Source organism: Macrotis lagotis, chromosome X (genome assembly GCF_037893015.1).
Source record: "Macrotis lagotis isolate mMagLag1 chromosome X, bilby.v1.9.chrom.fasta, whole genome shotgun sequence".
NCBI lineage: Eukaryota > Metazoa > Chordata > Mammalia > Peramelemorphia > Peramelidae > Macrotis > Macrotis lagotis.
Window position 1 is genome coordinate 436,873,535 of NC_133666.1, and position 17,059 is coordinate 436,890,593.

Below are 17,059 nucleotides of genomic sequence, written 5' to 3' on the forward strand. Positions count from 1 at the left end.
TCTCTCCTGGATCTATTTTTCTAATATTTATCTTTCTCCTGAGCTTGAATTGCCAATATGCCTGATGGATGTCTCTAACTGGATGTCCAAAATGGATTTCACCTTTCCCCCTAAATGTGCTCCCTCTCTGAATACCTATTTCTGTGAAGTGACCATAATTAATTAATCAATAGGACATAATGGGGTTTTTTTGATGGTTAATCACAGTACTTTGATGTAGGACCTCATGACATTTTAAGTTTATTTAAAGCCTATAGTTGAAAACCTAATGCTCATTCTAGTTCTGATCTTCCATGATTCTATTTCGGCCTTCGATTCAGCAACTCCACTCCTTTTTCCTCCAGTCAACCCTTTCTTCTCATCTATCTTTATTATTTTGTTATCTTCTGGTTCCATTCCATCTGGCTAAAAATTCTCCCCAATTCTAAAAGAAATAAATCAAATGGACAAAAAGTCCCATTCTTATGCCTCGGTCATCTATTTTTTGATCTCTTTTTTTCCCCGTTCACAGATACAATTTTTTGGAAAAAATGTTTACACCTAATGATTATCATTTCCCCACCATCTTTATCCTTTTGTCCCCACAAACTGACTAAAACTGCTCTCTCAAAGAATACTTTAGAGGAAAGAGGAACTCAGTTCAAATTTTAGCTTCCTTTCATACTCATACTTTGGGGTATGAGATGATATTTAAGGGCTTTTTAAACTTTAAATCACATGATTTAATGAGACCTTTAATTAAAAATGACCTTTTAATTATTAAATCTAATGACGTTTTTCAGCCCTCACTTTCTGTGACTTCTTGAAAGTATTTCTAATTATTATTTGCTTCCTTGACTTCACAGAAAACACACTCTCCTAGTTACCCTTTCTGAGGACTTTAGTAATCCTACTATGTGAAAGACCCTGGGGAAGCTCAAATTCCCCAGAGTCACCCTGCCAACAGACGGTCTAAGGTAATGGCTACAAGCTCCTTTTCCTGAAGGAGAGGAGATTAACTATCAGCTAGCCATCAATTCCGTAGACATCCTCCTCAACATGAATCAGCTCCAGTCCTTGAACCTTGGCCTGCACATCAGCTTCTAGCTTCCTGCTTTAATCCTGCTTTAATAGTTTCCTCCATACTCTCTTTTATCCATCACTTCTTAATCCCACTACCAGCCCAAACTGCCATAATAAACATAATAAACAACTCTCTAACAAGTTATTTTCATTGCTCTAATTCATTGTGATATTTAGAGAGAGCTTTAAGTTTTGCAAAATGATTTGCTTATATTATCTCATTTCCTTATTATTATTAATTTATACAATTGTCATATGTTTTTGTATTATATATAGATACAGTCATGTCACCCTTCTATTCAAAATCCTGCAATGGTTCCCTTCCCTTCTGCATATAGAGTCAATCTCATACTCTACTGTGTGGAGTCACTCAGTTTCTTCAGATTCTTATTTTATATCATTCGTTTTCACCTAATTGATGTACCAGTAGGTAAATGGTGGGGAAATAGAGGCCATTAGGTATAAATATTTCTTTAAAAGTTTACCTGTGAATGGTAGGAAAGAGATCAAGGATAATTAAACTGTACTGATTAACTCCCTATTACATATTCCATTTTTAATCTCTTGATCCTGATGGGTCTAGAATATCTTTACCATCATCTCTCCAGCTCTGCTCCTTCCCTGTAGGTCCTTCCTCCCTGATTTCCAGTTCCCTCTAGGTGTTGTCTTCCCTCATTAGAAATTAGGTGGTCTTGCTTGTTTATATTCAAATAGCCTGTACTTTAACAGTGTCTGGTTCACAGTAAAAGCTTAAAAATGTTCTTGTTTTTCTCTGTCTCTATCACTCTGTCTCTCAGTCTCTGTCTCTCTCTCTCCCTGTCTATTTTCTTCTACCCTAACTTTTCCTTCCTCCCTTCCTTCCTTTTTTTTCTCTCTTCTCTGAGTTTTTGTTCATGTTATTATCTATGTTTGGTATGTTCTCCTTCCAACTCTTTATTTCCTAGTCATTCTTTAAAGCTCAACTAAAGGTTTACCTCCATAAATATTTCCATTATTCCCCTAGTTAATAGCAGCATCTTAGATCCCAGACTTCAATATCACTTTGCACTTCTCACACATTTATTATGTATGTATATATTAGGATAATATGAATATAAGTATATTTGTGCTTTCTATGACAGTATTGAAGGTATTGTCATAGTACTGTACTTTGTACTATGTACGTAGTACAGTACCTTTTTCCCTCATATCCAGGTATGCCCTCTTCTTTCCACCTTTTGTTCTGAGAACTCTAATCAAATGAACAAATAGCATCACCTTTGGAATAGACACACTGATAGATTCTCTTATTATTCCACTCAGCATCCTTGTGACTCCCTTTCCTGGTTACCACTTCCCACATATATTGTCTCCCCCAGAGTTTAACACAAAGTAAATGCTTAATAAATACTTTTCATTACTCCATCTATTCATGTAATACAAATATGTTGATCTAGTAGACAATATAAGTTTCATGATAGCAAGAACCTCCTTATATTTAAACTTTATATACCTTCAAATCTTTGAATAACATATAACACAGAATAAATGCTTGTTAAATTCATTTGGTTTTGTTTTTTATATGAAAAATGAAATGAAATGATATTTTTTAGATTGAGGATGAAAAATTCAAGGGGAAAAAAGAATGTACTGTCCCCTATCCATAACAGCCTGAACTCTGATGGCTATTCCTTAGATTGATTTTAATGTTTAAAAATGAAAAAGTTCCTCACCTCTATTATGTTTAACCCTTTCAGAGGCTAGATAGGTATTAGATCATTCTATCATTTGTCAAGATGAAACATGCAAGTGATTTGGTGATCTAGTCATACCAGAAGAGAATTTCAGTTCTGGATTAAGTCCAGAGACTCATAGATGATGGTTGGTAAGAGGAAGAGGGAAGTTATATTAGAACATGGAAATTACTCTCAAAAAGAAATATTCCAAAAAAAAAAGTAAACTCAATTTTGCCTGTTATTTCCATCCCTAACTTTAATTTCCTTTCCTTTTGTTAGTTAAAGCTACTCTGGTACTACTAGTTTTGAAGAATGATAAAGAGGAATCTGAATTGCATCACCCAAGATTGCTTAAGCTTCATATAGATGACACTACCAGAGCTAACATTGTTAAAGTATAGCAATATTGACATTGCCCAACCTCCCATCCCCCTTAAAACAAATGAAAAAAAATAAGTATACTTTTTATTGCTATTTCTTATGCATGGAAGATATGATAGAGAGCCAACAAGAGAACAGCTTTTTCTTTATTACTTGTAGTTTTTTTAAGTATTTCTCTTCAATGTCAAATACCTCTTCCCTTATGAATATGGAAATGAGTCTTAGAACTTAAGGGAGACAGCCAATTTTATTTTAAAAACAAAAATCAGTTCCCCCATTTTTCCCTCCTTACATAAATACAGGCACTGATGTCAGTCAGTGACCAAATATTACCTTTGTCTAGGTTCTCTTTTGTAGTCACTAAGTACAAGTGTTGGCTCTCTGCCCCTATTTATATAGTAACCTGCTTCAGAGCTATTTTTATCACTTATTTTTCTTTGTGCTTTGCAGGTACTGGTTAGTAGGACAGATTCTCCCTCTCTGCAGGAAATGGGAATAACAGATGACAGTTTGGCAAGATAGTCTGGCATAGTTACTGCAAGTGATTCCTTTTCCTTATATGAACCTGGGATTTCTGTCTCTTTGTCATCTACATGTTAAAGAAGAAAATCTTAGCATCGAGTAATACTACATAAAATCTTTAGTTCAAAGATCTATATCTATATAGATAGTATGTGTACTAATATGTAAGCCCAAAATTGTTTTTTCATCTGTGGAGGGGGTCTCTCCCCATATGGAAACTCTTTCCATTAAATCATATATACAAACAACTCAGTTTTTGAGTTGCCTGGAACACTGAGAGATTCAGTGAGTTGTTCATTGAGCTAATATAGCCTCTCTCAGAGAAAGGATTTGAACTCAAGTCTTCCTGACTGGAATATTAGTCCTCTGGGAAATGACTTTTCCACTTAAGCTAATTTCTATTTGAATTCCTGTGAAATACTACACATCAGTCAAGGGTATTAAAATGTATAGGTTCTTATAAGACTTTCAAAGGTAAGGGAAATAGAATATTATAAAGTGTCTATATACTTTACTATTTGGCAATGAGAAATTCAGAGTGAGACAGAGATAAAAACTAGACCTAATGATGTCATTAACATGGGCAACACACTGAAAAAGATATTCTCTAAAATCATTCAGTTTAGCACTTTCATTCTCAATTAGTTTTAGAAAGTTGCCTTAGAGCAGTGATGTCAAATTGAAATAGAAATGGGGGCCACTAACCCCTACATAAAGATCCCTGTGGGTCATATATTGACAAAGAAAACAATATATTGATATTATCTTTGAAATATTATATTTTGTTAAACATTTTTGAATTGTATTTTAATCCCATTCCATAACACTTAGGAATGTTGCTGACATTTGGCCAAGAGCAAGAAAGATTAAATATTTGCTCAGAGACATGTAGCCGAAGAAAGACTTGAATCCAGTTCTTCTGTCTCTGAGACCAGATGTATGCCACTATGTCACTGATAAAGGCAGCAATAATAAAATTCAGTATTGTTTTTAAAAAGTCCCATACTGGGGCAGCTAGGTTGCACACTTGGATAGAGCACTGGCCTTGGAGTCAGGAGTACCTGAATTCAAATCCAGCCTCAGACACTTAATAATTACATGGCCGTGTGGCCTTGGGCAACCCACTTAACCCCATTGCCTTGAAAAAACTAAAAAAAAAGTCCCATACTTACTCATGAGAAATTCAGAGTATATTTCTAAAAAGTTTCATACTTACTCATTTCTGCAAATAGCTGTCTTCTTTCTGCCATGTTATTTCCTCTTTTCCCACTATCTTCAATCATTCTATGGAACAAAATGATTACAAGGTATTATTATCCTCAAGTTACTAAGGAATCCTTTTTATTTGTAGATAAATTCATAAGCCATTTTTACTACATAAACTCAGAAAAGACATTTCAAAATAAAACTACATTAAATAGCTATAGCCCCTACTTTTCATTAACTGGAAAATCTTCTGCTAAAAGTCACTACTCACATATTCCATATATGATATTGTTATGATTTTTGGAGTCAAGTCAATAAGCATTTATTAAGCTCTTATTATGTACCAGATACACTTTTTGGTAGGTAGCTTGATGATATGGGGGATGGAATGCCAGGTCAGAAGTCAAAAAGACTCATTTTCTGAGTTCAAATCTGGCCTCAGTCACTTAGTAGCTGTGTGACTCTGGGCAAGTCATTTTACTCTATTTGCTTCAATTCCTCATCTTTAAAATGAGTTGTAGAAGGAAACAGCAAACGACTTCAATATCTCTGCCCACAAAACTCCACATGGAGTCAGTCACAAAGAGTTGGACACTAATGAAAGGACTGAACAACAACAGCGGTGTTAACCAGTGGGACATAAAGAAGGCAGGAAATAGAAAGAAGGAAAAAGAGAAAGAAAGAAAAAAGAAACAATGAAAGAAAAAAAGAGAAAACCTCTCCAGTCTCTGCTCTTAAGGAGCTCACAATCTGACTGGAGATGGGATGGACGGGAATGAACTAAAATGACTATATACAAACAAGATTTATACAGGCTATATTGGAGATAATCAATAGAGAGAAGCTGGACAACCTTAATGGAGATAAGAAAAAATCTTCTTGGGGACAGAGTCTCCAAATATAACACAATGGATTATGCTCTATTTAGAAAGAGAGGACCCAACTACCTGTTTAGTCTTAGACAAATCACTTTATTTTTCTGTACCTCATTTTCTTCATCTGTAAAATAATGGGATTGGACTATGTGAACTCTACGATTCTTCCTAATTATGACTCTATGATTGGATGATCCTATGTCTTACTACATAAAGATAATTCATGTCGAGAAAAATGTTAATCATACCCAACAGGAGTCAAACATGGAGGAAAATCTGGTTAGGATAACTTGTGGCATATGCTATTCCTTTAAAAAAGAAGAAAATAAATAGAAGTTGGGATAAGTATTTCCCTTCATCAATCACTAGGGCTGAGGTTGCTGCCTGGTGCTCAACTCTACTTCTTCCCTTCCCTGACTTCCTCCTAGTCTCAGTCCAAGTCTTATCTTTGTAAGGAACCTTTTGCCATTTTACTTAATCTTAGTACCTTCCTACTGAGCTTTTCCTCTCTGTTTTGTATGCTTGCTGTCTCACCCATTAAACTGTGAACTTCTTGGAGGAAGGGAATATGTCTTTAATCTTTTTCCTATGCTTCTTGTTGAGTCATTTAAGTGGTGTCTGACTTCATTTTGGGGCATAGCTATTTGATAAATGCTTGCTTATGGACTAATAGAGCTGGGGAGTAAGAAGAGGGCTTGAGGAGGATGGTGAGAGAAGTGGTTGTTCATGTCCACCCCAAGGAGTCACATAGCATAAGGAAGGAAACCTAGCAATGAGATCTATTAATGATTTTTATTTGACAGCAAATTTGACAGATTGCATATGGCCACAATTCAGAACCAAAATTATTCTTCTTAGAGAAGACTTAAGGAAGCACTGGTATATTTCATTTGAGATAATGTACATAAAGAATTTTGCAAGACAACAAATTTCTATAAAATAAATATCATCTCTGATGATGATGATATTAGAATGACTCTTCTCTCTAGCTAAATTAATCCAAACTCCTCTTTCTAATAAACATAAAAAGATTGGTAAAGTCATTGAGATTTCTCCTCTAATGTTCACAAATAGTTTTGATGTATAGTCTCTAAATTTTTTGATTGTGCTTCCCAATTGCGTATATTTTCTTTTATATAAATTTTATATTGTACTTTTGTGCTAATAATTATTTGAACTGTCATACAAAAATTAAATGGTGAAATGAGGACAAAATAATATTTGACTCTGCAATAAATAATCATTAGAATTTATGAAATAGGGGAGTTACCTGGTCATATTTTCATTTAGGAAAATCACTTTGGAAGCTATGTGGATGATAGATTGGAATAGAGGAAGACTTAAGGCAGAGAGACCACTTAGAAGACCATTGAAATAGTACTGGGAAAGTGATGGGTGTCTAAACTTGTGTGGTACCTCTGAAAATAGGAAGAAGGGAAAAGTTTGAGACAGGGAGGTAAAAATGACAAAATTTAGAAACTAATTGGATATGTGGAATAAAGGAGAATGAAAAGTCAAAGATGACACCAAGGCTATGATTCTTCTGACCTGGAAGGATTATGGTACCCTTAAAGAGTTATAGGTCCATTTGGAATTTGAGTAGGTTTTTGGGGAAAGAAGGAATCTTTGATTTATTGCAACTCATCAATATCTTCTCATCCCATCAAACTCATTCTATCCTAGCCAAAATATAAAGGGGGAATGAGGGGTTCTAACTCACTGAAGGTCTTTAACACACTAAAGGGCTCTAAATCACTGCTAACTTGTCCTGAATGTCTGGGTTGTTGGGGAGATAGACTAAGAATTTTCCCAATGTTACCTGCACAGAACAAAGTTATAATTTTCATGAGGATTTGGATCAAATTTTTTTTAATTTATTTTTTTATTCTCATTTTGTACAAATTTTTTTACATTAATAAAATATTCTTGTTTACAAGTAAACAAAATACCCCTCCTCCCCCATGAATATAGATAGACTTGCTTGGGTGAAAAAAGTAAAGGGGAGAGAAAAAAATTAAAACTAAAAAAAATAATAGTAATAATTGTAGGTATGGCCAGGTGGCGCAATGGATGAAGCACCAGCCCTTGAGCCATGAACACCCAAGCCCATATCCAGCCTCGTAAACCCAACAATCACCCAGCCGTGTGACATGCAAGCCACCCGATCCCCACTGCCCTGCAAAAACCAAAAAGAAAAAAGAAAAAAAAAAGACCCAAAATAAAATAAAATAGTAATAATAGTAGGGGTGGCTGGGTGGCAGACAGAGCATTGGCCCTTGAGCCAGGAGCACCTGGGTCCAAATCTGGCCCCAGACACCCATAGATCACCCTGCTATGTGGCCCCAGGCAGGCCACCCAGCCCCACTTGCCCTGCACCCTCCCCCAAATAATAATAACAAAAAATGTGCTTGAGTCTTTGTTCCAACACCAACAACTCTGTCATGGGTGGATCTCATTCTTTATGATAAGTCCATCACAAAAGTTACTTCCATATTTTTCCACCATTGCCATTGCTGATCACAACTCCCTCCTTTCTTATTTCTCCACTACCATGTAATCTATTTTCTCTCTCCTTTCACTCTGACTCTGCTGTAGGGTCGTTGACTGGCTCAGCAGACAGATCCCTGGTCCTGGGGCCAAGAAGCCCTGAGCCCCCATACCACCCCTTAGGCCCAGAATTCACCTGGCCCTGTGGTCCTGGGCAGGCCTTCCAATCCCAGCCCCTTGCAAGAAGTAAAAAAGAAAATGTATTATATCTGACCACTCTCCCCCCATGGTCCATCCTCTCCTCCTTTATTCACATCCCCACCCCTTCCCCCTGCTCCCCCCCTCCTTCTTACTCCAGATGTCTATACCCCATTGTGTATATATGCTGTTTCCTCTCCTAGCCATCTCTGATGAGAGCAAAGGTTCCCTCATTCCCCCTTGCCTCCCCCCTTCCATATCATTGCAATAGCTCATTGTAATAAAAAAATCTTATGTGAAATATCTTGGACTATTGCCCCTCTCCTTTTTCTTTCTCCCATTCCATTTCCCTTTTTTTCTATTGACTCCATTTTTACACCATATTTTATCTTCGAATTCAGCTTTCTCCTGTGCTTCAACTATAAAAGCTCTCTCTACCTGCTCTATTAACTGAGAAGGTTCATATGAGTATTATCAGTGTCATTTTTCTATGCAGGAATGCATGCAGCTCATCCTCATTAAGTCCCTCATATTTCCCCCCTCTCCTCCAATCTCCATGCTTCACCTGAGTCCGGTATCTGAAGATGAAACCTTCTGTTCAGCTCTGGCCATTCCAAAAGGAACCTTTGAAATTCCCCTTGTTCATTGAAAGTCCATCTTTTTCCCTGGAAGAGGACATTCAGCCTTGCTGGGTAGTTCATTCTTGGCTGCATTCTAAGCTCTTTTGCCTTCCGGTATATTGTATTCCAAGCCCTATGAGCTTCCAATGTAGTTGCTGCTAAGTCCTGTGTGATCCTGACTGCAGCTCTACGGTATTTGAATTGTATCCTTCTGGCTGCTTGTAATATTTTCTCTTTGACTTGGGAGTTCTGGAACTTGGCTATAATATTCCTAGGGGTTGGTTTTTTGGGATCTCTTTCTCTGGGGGATCGGTGGATTCTCTCCAATTCTATTTTTCCCTCTGCTTCTAGAATATCAGGGCAATTTTCCTGTAGTAATTCTTTGAAAATGATGTCAAGACTCTTTCCTGATCATGACTTTCAGGTATTCCAATAATTTATAAATTATCTTTCCTAAGTCTGTTTTCCATATCAGTTGTTTTTTCAATGAGATATTTCACATTTTCTTCTCATTTTTCATTTTTTTTCTTCTTAAGTATTGATTCCTGATTTCTGTTAAATTCTTCAATCTCCCTGAATTCTATTCTTTGTCTGAAGGATTTGTTCTCCTCAGAGAGTTTTCATATCTCTTTTTCCATCTGGCCAATTTTGCTTTTTAAAGCATTCTTCTCCTCGATAACTTTTTGAACTGTTTTATCCATTTGACCTAAGCTGGTTTTTAGCATGCTATTTTCTTCAGCATTTTTTTGGATTTCCTTGACTAGGCTGCTGACTTCATTTTCATGTTTTTCCTGCATCTCTCTCCTTTCTTTTCCCAGTTTTTCTTCCAACTCCCTCATTTGATTTTCAAAGTCTTTTTTGAGCTCTGTCATAGCCTGAGCCCAATTTCTGTTTTTCTTGGAGTCTTTAGATGCAGGAGCTTGTGCTTCCTCATCTTCAGACTGAGTATTTTGGTCCTTCTTGGGCTCATTTGCAAAATATTTCTCAATAGTCTTCCTTTTGTTTCTCTGCTTGATCATTTTCCCAGCCTGGGCCTGGTTTGGGGTGTTTCTTGGGCTTTTGGGACACTCCCACAAGGGTCTCAGTGTGTGAGGCTCTGTCCTCCCTCCTGGTCTATGAATGACCATAAGCGCCCCCCTCTGCCACGGGGCTGAGGTGGGGGGGCCCTGCTGTCCTATGGGGGGGCCTAGACTGCAATCAGGATCTGAATGTGGTCAGAGCCCCAGAGTCCTGTTCCAGGGGCAGAGGACAGAGCTGGACAGTCTCTCTCTTCACTCCCCTCCTTAGGTTCAATGGACTCATGCCCTGGAGGCTCCTGCTTATGGGCTCCACCTGCTTCTGTTTCTGGCTCTGGGCTGCAGAAAGACCATGCTGCTCCCTGTGTGCCCCGAGGGCTGGGCTCCATGTGCTCGCTCTGGCAGAGGTCCCCCGCTGTTCTCCCACTTTGTGCCTGATGCTCCTTGGGGTGCAGCTCAGGAGACTCCCCCGCTGCTGTGAGCTGAGGCTCCCAGCGTCCTGGGGCTGCCTCTGGGAGGCTGAAGTTCTTTGGCTCTGGCGGGCCACCCCTCTGGTGGGCCACCCCTCCGACCCCGGGGAGCAGAGCCTTTCTGCTCTTTTCCAGGTTACCTTGAGTAGAAGAACTGCCTCACTGGGTCCCTTTGTGGATTCTGTCTCTCGAAAGTTTAGAGTCCTTAGCTGATGAGTTTTATCAGAGAGCTCCTAAGACTCAATCCCTTCTTGTTGCCATCTTGGCTCTGCCCCCCTGGATCAAATTTTGAGAGAGACACAGTATAATTGTTTTGGAAGACAATGATTGATGTGATTTTTTTTAAAAAAGATAAGTCCCAGGACTAAATAAAATGGAGAGGAGAAGATGTGACCCATCTTTCCATATTCCCATATACTAAGCAGTTTATTACATTCTCTTAGGGATCAAGTGGTGAAAGGTCCTACTTTGGAGACCACTGATCTAGAAGATAGATTCAAACCTCATCTTCCATTTAAATACATGGAAAATTCTATGTGACATTGAGAGTTACTGTTTTTCTATGATTCAGTAGGGTTACATGACTTGCCTAAGGTCACACAACTATTAAGTGGCTTGTATGAGGCTGGGTTTGAGCTCAGATCCTCCTGCCTCCAGAGCCAGATTACTTCTTAAAAACCTCAATTTCCTCATGAGCAAATGGGGATAACTATGATAATTAGAAGACAACTATAGTCACTTTTAAATAAAAAATTCTATGATCTAATATAGAATTTTGAATAATCTTATTGAAGAAATTTGAGTGCATTTGTATAGGGATGAGAAGGAAATAAGAAATTAGGAAAAGAGGTAGCAATGCTTTTCAAATTTTATTTACTTAATGAATATTTATCAAATGAATAATTGTTCAAAGTAGTTAAGCATTGAAGAAAGATATTTGGTAGTCTATTTTCAAGATATCTAATGTAGAAACAATAGAACAAATGACATCTTGTGGTTTCTCAGTTGATTAGTAAAGGCCATAATGGTGTGCCTCTATAAGTGAAACTCTACTTCTCAGTCACAGCCCCTCTTCCTCCCACACATATACACACCCTTCTAGGAAAGAACAGTAATGCAAATCTGAGCATTATATGATTAAAGTGAACAAACAGTCCAGAGAGATAAGAAAGTTTATTTCCTTTCATTAGCTAGGTGGCACTGTGGAAAGAGAGCACTGGCCTTGGAGTCAGGAGGATGAGAGTTTGAACCAACCTCAGACACTTGATTCTTACTAGCTGTGTGAACTTGGGCAACTCACTTAACCCTGATTGCCTTTCATCCAGGGACATCTCCAGATGTCCTGATTCATATCTGGCTACTGGATCCAGATGATTTTAGATGAGAAAGTGAAGCTGGTGACAGCACAGATCCCCCTTCACTCAAATCCAATTCTATTCATGATTCATGGTATCACCTCCTTGATATCATGGGCTTCTTTGAAAATAAAGGACAAACATTATTAGATGGGATATTATGAGAATGGAAAGTTGCATATATTTTGAAAATTTGATTTTTAATATTTAACTGTTTTTTCTCTTCCAAATTTTAAATCTTTACACAAGAGAAGTCTTTAAATAATCAAATTGTAATTACAAATGCAACTCATATTTAAAGTTATCAAAATATATTTTAAAAAAGAAAAACCTCAAGTTCACAGACATAAAATTACAATTATAAAGGAAATGAATTTTATTTCAATATACTTATCAAAATATATCTTAAAAGAAAAAAAGAAAACAAAAAAAAAATCCATAGACGTGAGGTTAGGAGTCCCTGCCTCAAGAAGGAGCTTAAGGTTATTAGACCAGACAGTAGCCAATCTTCATGGAAAGCCAGAGCAAATAAGCTTTCCCATGGGAAGAGCTCAGCTGTAAATTAGTGATAGCATTTAAGGGGAAAGGGAAAAGCAAGAAAATGAATCTGTGGATGGTGAATATAATTTGACCTAGGCAAAGGCACCAAGGCTACATACACTTAGTACAGTCCATGGAAATGGAGGAAGGAATATTTTTCTCTTCTCTTCCATGGCAGTGTGGCAATCCATGCATGCCAGCTGAGGGTCTTCAGGCTTCAGTCAGAAGCAAGACATTCTCCCTATTATTAGGTCAGTGAGGTCTAGCATTAGTGTAATCTAATAAGATGTAGGAAATATGTATATGAAGATATACCATCCCAATTTTCTTTTTATGAATATGTTAATTTTTAGGATTTTACATTAAAAAATTTATTCCTTGTCCAGAAAAATAATTTGAGTAAATTTGCATATTCCCATTTAATCAAAATTTTCTAAGAGGTGCTCATCCTCACTTTACTCTTGAATGTCTGTTCACTATATCCCTTATCTTTTAAGGAGATATGAATGTTTGAGATGTTAATTATGGGAGGCAGAGTAGGATATCAGCCTACTACTACTACTATTACTACTACTACTACTACTACTACTATTAATAAAAATAATAATAATACAAAATCTAGCATTTATATAATGATCTAAAGTTTACAAAGTGTTTTACAAATATCTCCTTTTATCCTCACAGCAATCCTATGATGCAGGTATAATTATCATATCCATTTTACAGATGAGGAAAATGGGGCAAACAAAGACTAAGTGATTTGTCCAGGGTCACACAACTAGTGGGTCTTTGAGGTCTAATCTGAACTCAGTCATTACAATCAGCATATTGTAGACCAGTTTTAAAGGGAACTTGGAGCAATACTATTTGTCTTCTTACAGAAGTTCTTTTTTTTGCCATGGACATCTTTAGGCATTCTGAAGATAAATCTTAGAATATTGTTTGTAAATGGACAAAACTATAATTATGAAGGGAAACTATTATGCTGCAATACAGTCATTAAAATTTATTTAAAATTTAAATATATATTGTAAAAAATTAGAAGTCCACATGTCTAGATAAAAACCTGGAAAGTCCCTTGTTTAGCAGTTAAATAGCCTTTGAGCAACTATTTTTAGTGGATAGCAAGAACAAGAAAAAGGAAGGAATTTTAAAATATAATAAGAGACAACTTTATTAACAGGAATTCTAAAATAAGTTTGTGTGTGTGTGTGTGTGTGTGTGTGTGTGTGTGTGTGTGTGTGTGTTGCATTTCGTTGGCAGTCTGGGGAAGATGAAAGAACCCTTCTCAAGAAAAATGTTTTTAAATGTGTAAAATATAACAAATAGGACTGCAAAGGAAACCCATTGTATTTCAATACAATTATCAAATTTTTTTAAAATCAAGTTCATGGTTAAGAACATCATGAGGAAATAGGTTTTCAATATATGACATATATTAAAATACAATTTTCGCTAGTTTCAATGATCAATTATTTGAAATGAAAGCCTTATCACATAGAGTACAATTTGATTAGCAGAAAATTTTCTTTTTAAAGACATAATCCTAAGTAATAGAAGTTGTACAAGCAGAAATTTCAATAGATTCAACCTTTGAGCAAACTCACCATCTCTCTTTATTAACTCAAAGAAGAAACTATCTTTAGCTATACAATTGATATTAGTACTCCCATCTTAGAAAAATGTGTATCTTCTAAGAAAAAGAAGGAAAATCTCAGCAGAGGGACATTATAAAAAATGAAAAGAAAATAAGTGTCATTATAAAAAAATCAAAGAATACAATTTTCATTTCATCTCTCCTAATGTTTTCCAAGAATCAGTTTTATAATGAAATTTGGATATTCATATTTTCTCTATCACTTTTGTTAGGAATGCAATGGAAGAAACAGGTTTTAAATGTAGAGATTTTTTTGAAATAAGTGAAGTTTTATAAATCAAATAACTAGTAAGCATAAATGCCATTTCCAATTTATTTCTGATCAGTGGCATCTGAAGAACAGAATTCCCTTTGACTTAAAAGAAAGCACAAATGAGAATCCCACAGAAAGGAGGAGCCCATGTAACAGAGAGAAATTTTCCTGCTGAAATAACTGGAATTGTCAAGAAGCAATGCATATGACAAGAGCTGTCCAAAGTCATATGGAGGAGATGAAGTAGAAAATAACCCATCTGTCATGATGCCAATGCATGTCATGAAGCAGGTTGTTTACCACAGGGCCTAATCTGGTCAGTTACTAGAGATCCTATAGATATGTAAGGACCCTGCCATCTGTAATCCTATTGGGATGTTCCAAAAAAAGAAAAAATATGAGAGCAAAAAGAACACCAGTAGTCTCTGTAATGAATAATCCAGTAATTGATACATTTGATAGAAACACACAGGATCATAGATTTAGTGCTGGTGATCTAGACCAAAAATTGCCTGCCTTTCACAGATGAGGAAACTATAGCCTTGGGAGATAAAATTAATTCGTCCGAGGTCAAATTCAGCACCCTTTCTATGGTCTCCATGATGCCACCTTCCCAAAGTTCATTGTATCCAATCATCTAGGACATGAAAGTCTTGTGGCTAGCAAGTCACCCAGGTTTACATCCTCAGCTTATCCTTACTCTTTGCCATCCTTCTTTTCTTCTACACTGCCTCCATCCAATCAATTGCCAAGTCTTATCTACACAAATTCTACAACATCTCTTCCATCTTATTCCTTCTCTTCACTCACCTGACCTTAGTTCAGACTCTCATCCCTTCTTGTAGGGACAATTGTGACATCTGACACCTCTCAGATTGGCTAGAATCATTGAAGGGGAAAATGACAAATGTCAGAGGGGAAGTGGAAAAATTGGGTCACTGATACATTAAATTGGTGGAATTAGAAATTGATCCAACTATCTTGAAGATCCATCTGGAATTATGCCCAAAGAGTTATAAAACTGTGTACCCCCTTTGATCCAGTAATAGCATTCTCAGGTCTGCTTCCCAGGGTCATCAGGACAAGACCTTAGATGTTCTAAAATAGTTATAATATCTCTCTTCATGGTAGCAAAGAACTAGAAATTGAGGAGATGTTCATCAATTGGAGAATAGTTAAACAAGTCGTGAAATATGGTTGTGATGGAATACTGCTATGCTCTAAGAAATAACAGATTGATTTTAGAAAAAAATGACAAAACTTGCATGAAATAAGGAAGAGAGAAATGAGCAGAATGTAGATAATGTTATATACAGTAATAGATATTGTTTGAAGAAAAACTGTGAACAACTAAGTTACTTTGAGTATTAAAATACTCAAATCGACTACATTGGATATATGAAGAAAGATACTATTCACTTTCAGAGAAAGAACTGATAAATGGAAATACATATAGTATGGTTTTCTACACACATATATGTTTAATATGTAGTAATAGATACATACAAGCATATGTATTATATATAGATATATATGTCAACTGATATCCTTCACTAGTGTGGGATGGGGAGGGAAGGAAAGAGTTTGAACTTAAAAAAAAAGTAAATGAGATAATAATCTTAAAGCATTTAGCACAGTGCCTGTTAACATAGTAAGTGCTTTATACATGTAGCTATTATTATAATTATTAAGATGATATTTAAAGTCCCTGCAAATTTTAAATCCTGTGCTCTAAAGACAATATATGTCTTCAAGATGTTCAGTTTTGGATTTGACCTAAATATAATGATTTTATATTTAAATAATAGCCTCCTGAATTTTATATCCTTCACACATGCTTTAAATGAATTGAGAATGATAAAAATATGCATTTCCATTACATGTAGCTTGTAAGAAAATTTAAAAGTAGGTTAAACTAATGAATACTGTTTTTCATATGTTTTTATTAACCAGATTGTCATTTACCAGTACAAGTCAATCTACAATATTGTGGCAAAGATTAATAGAAAATGTATCTAAGTCATGCCTTTATGCTTAGTACTTCTTGATGGGAATTTTTCATTTTATTTCAAGAGTATACTAGAAACAATAATGAAATTAATTTCCATCTTTCATATTTGTATAACCTCACATAGGATTTAAACCCATAATGAACTTCTTAATATTATGAGAACTCTGGTTATTTAAGTCCAAAGGCAGACTGTGTGCTTTAAGAGAGAAGTTCTCTTTCCATGTTTGATTTTTCTCTCCTCATTATGCTCTAGGTAGATTAGAAATAGATTGCAGAAGTTATGAGAAACTGGGTGAGGCTTACCCTTGCTAAATCATCAACTGCTGCAATCCTTATAATTAATAACTGAAGCATAGACCATTTTGAATCTCTCTTCTCTATTAATTGATTTATTGGTAGCCTATGAATACCTGCTTCCATTTCCATTAATGAGGCAGTCCTCAAATATGACTTTCCCAGATTTATACTCCAGCCCTAATCATTGGCAATATAGCAGCAATGTGTTCAGTGCTCTTTCCTGGGGCTAGAGATAACTGCTTTGCTCTTTCTTGTTTTTGCTTCATCTAGATGAAACACTGCCAAGGGAGGAAAATGTTGTTTCTCAACTAAAGTGACTGCATTAAGCTGGGATTTTTCCATCTTCAATTCTGCTATTTTTTTAAAGCACACCTCATTTTCCTATTTCTACAGG

General features: G+C 36.2%; 1 protein-coding gene across 17 annotated transcripts in view; it reads right to left on the minus strand.

The window, feature by feature from the left end:
- The window catches only part of DTNA (dystrobrevin alpha), a 499,301-nt gene that overhangs the window by 162,264 nt on the left and 319,978 nt on the right, over window positions 1-17,059 (minus strand). For all 17 annotated transcript variants that reach the window (XM_074205354.1, XM_074205350.1, XM_074205352.1 and 14 more), the window contains one exon: window positions 4,897-4,964. In XM_074205354.1, the coding sequence (XP_074061455.1) occupies window positions 4,897-4,963 (67 nt within the window). In that variant the 5' untranslated portion in view covers window position 4,964. The remainder of the gene's footprint in view (window positions 1-4,896; window positions 4,965-17,059) is intronic.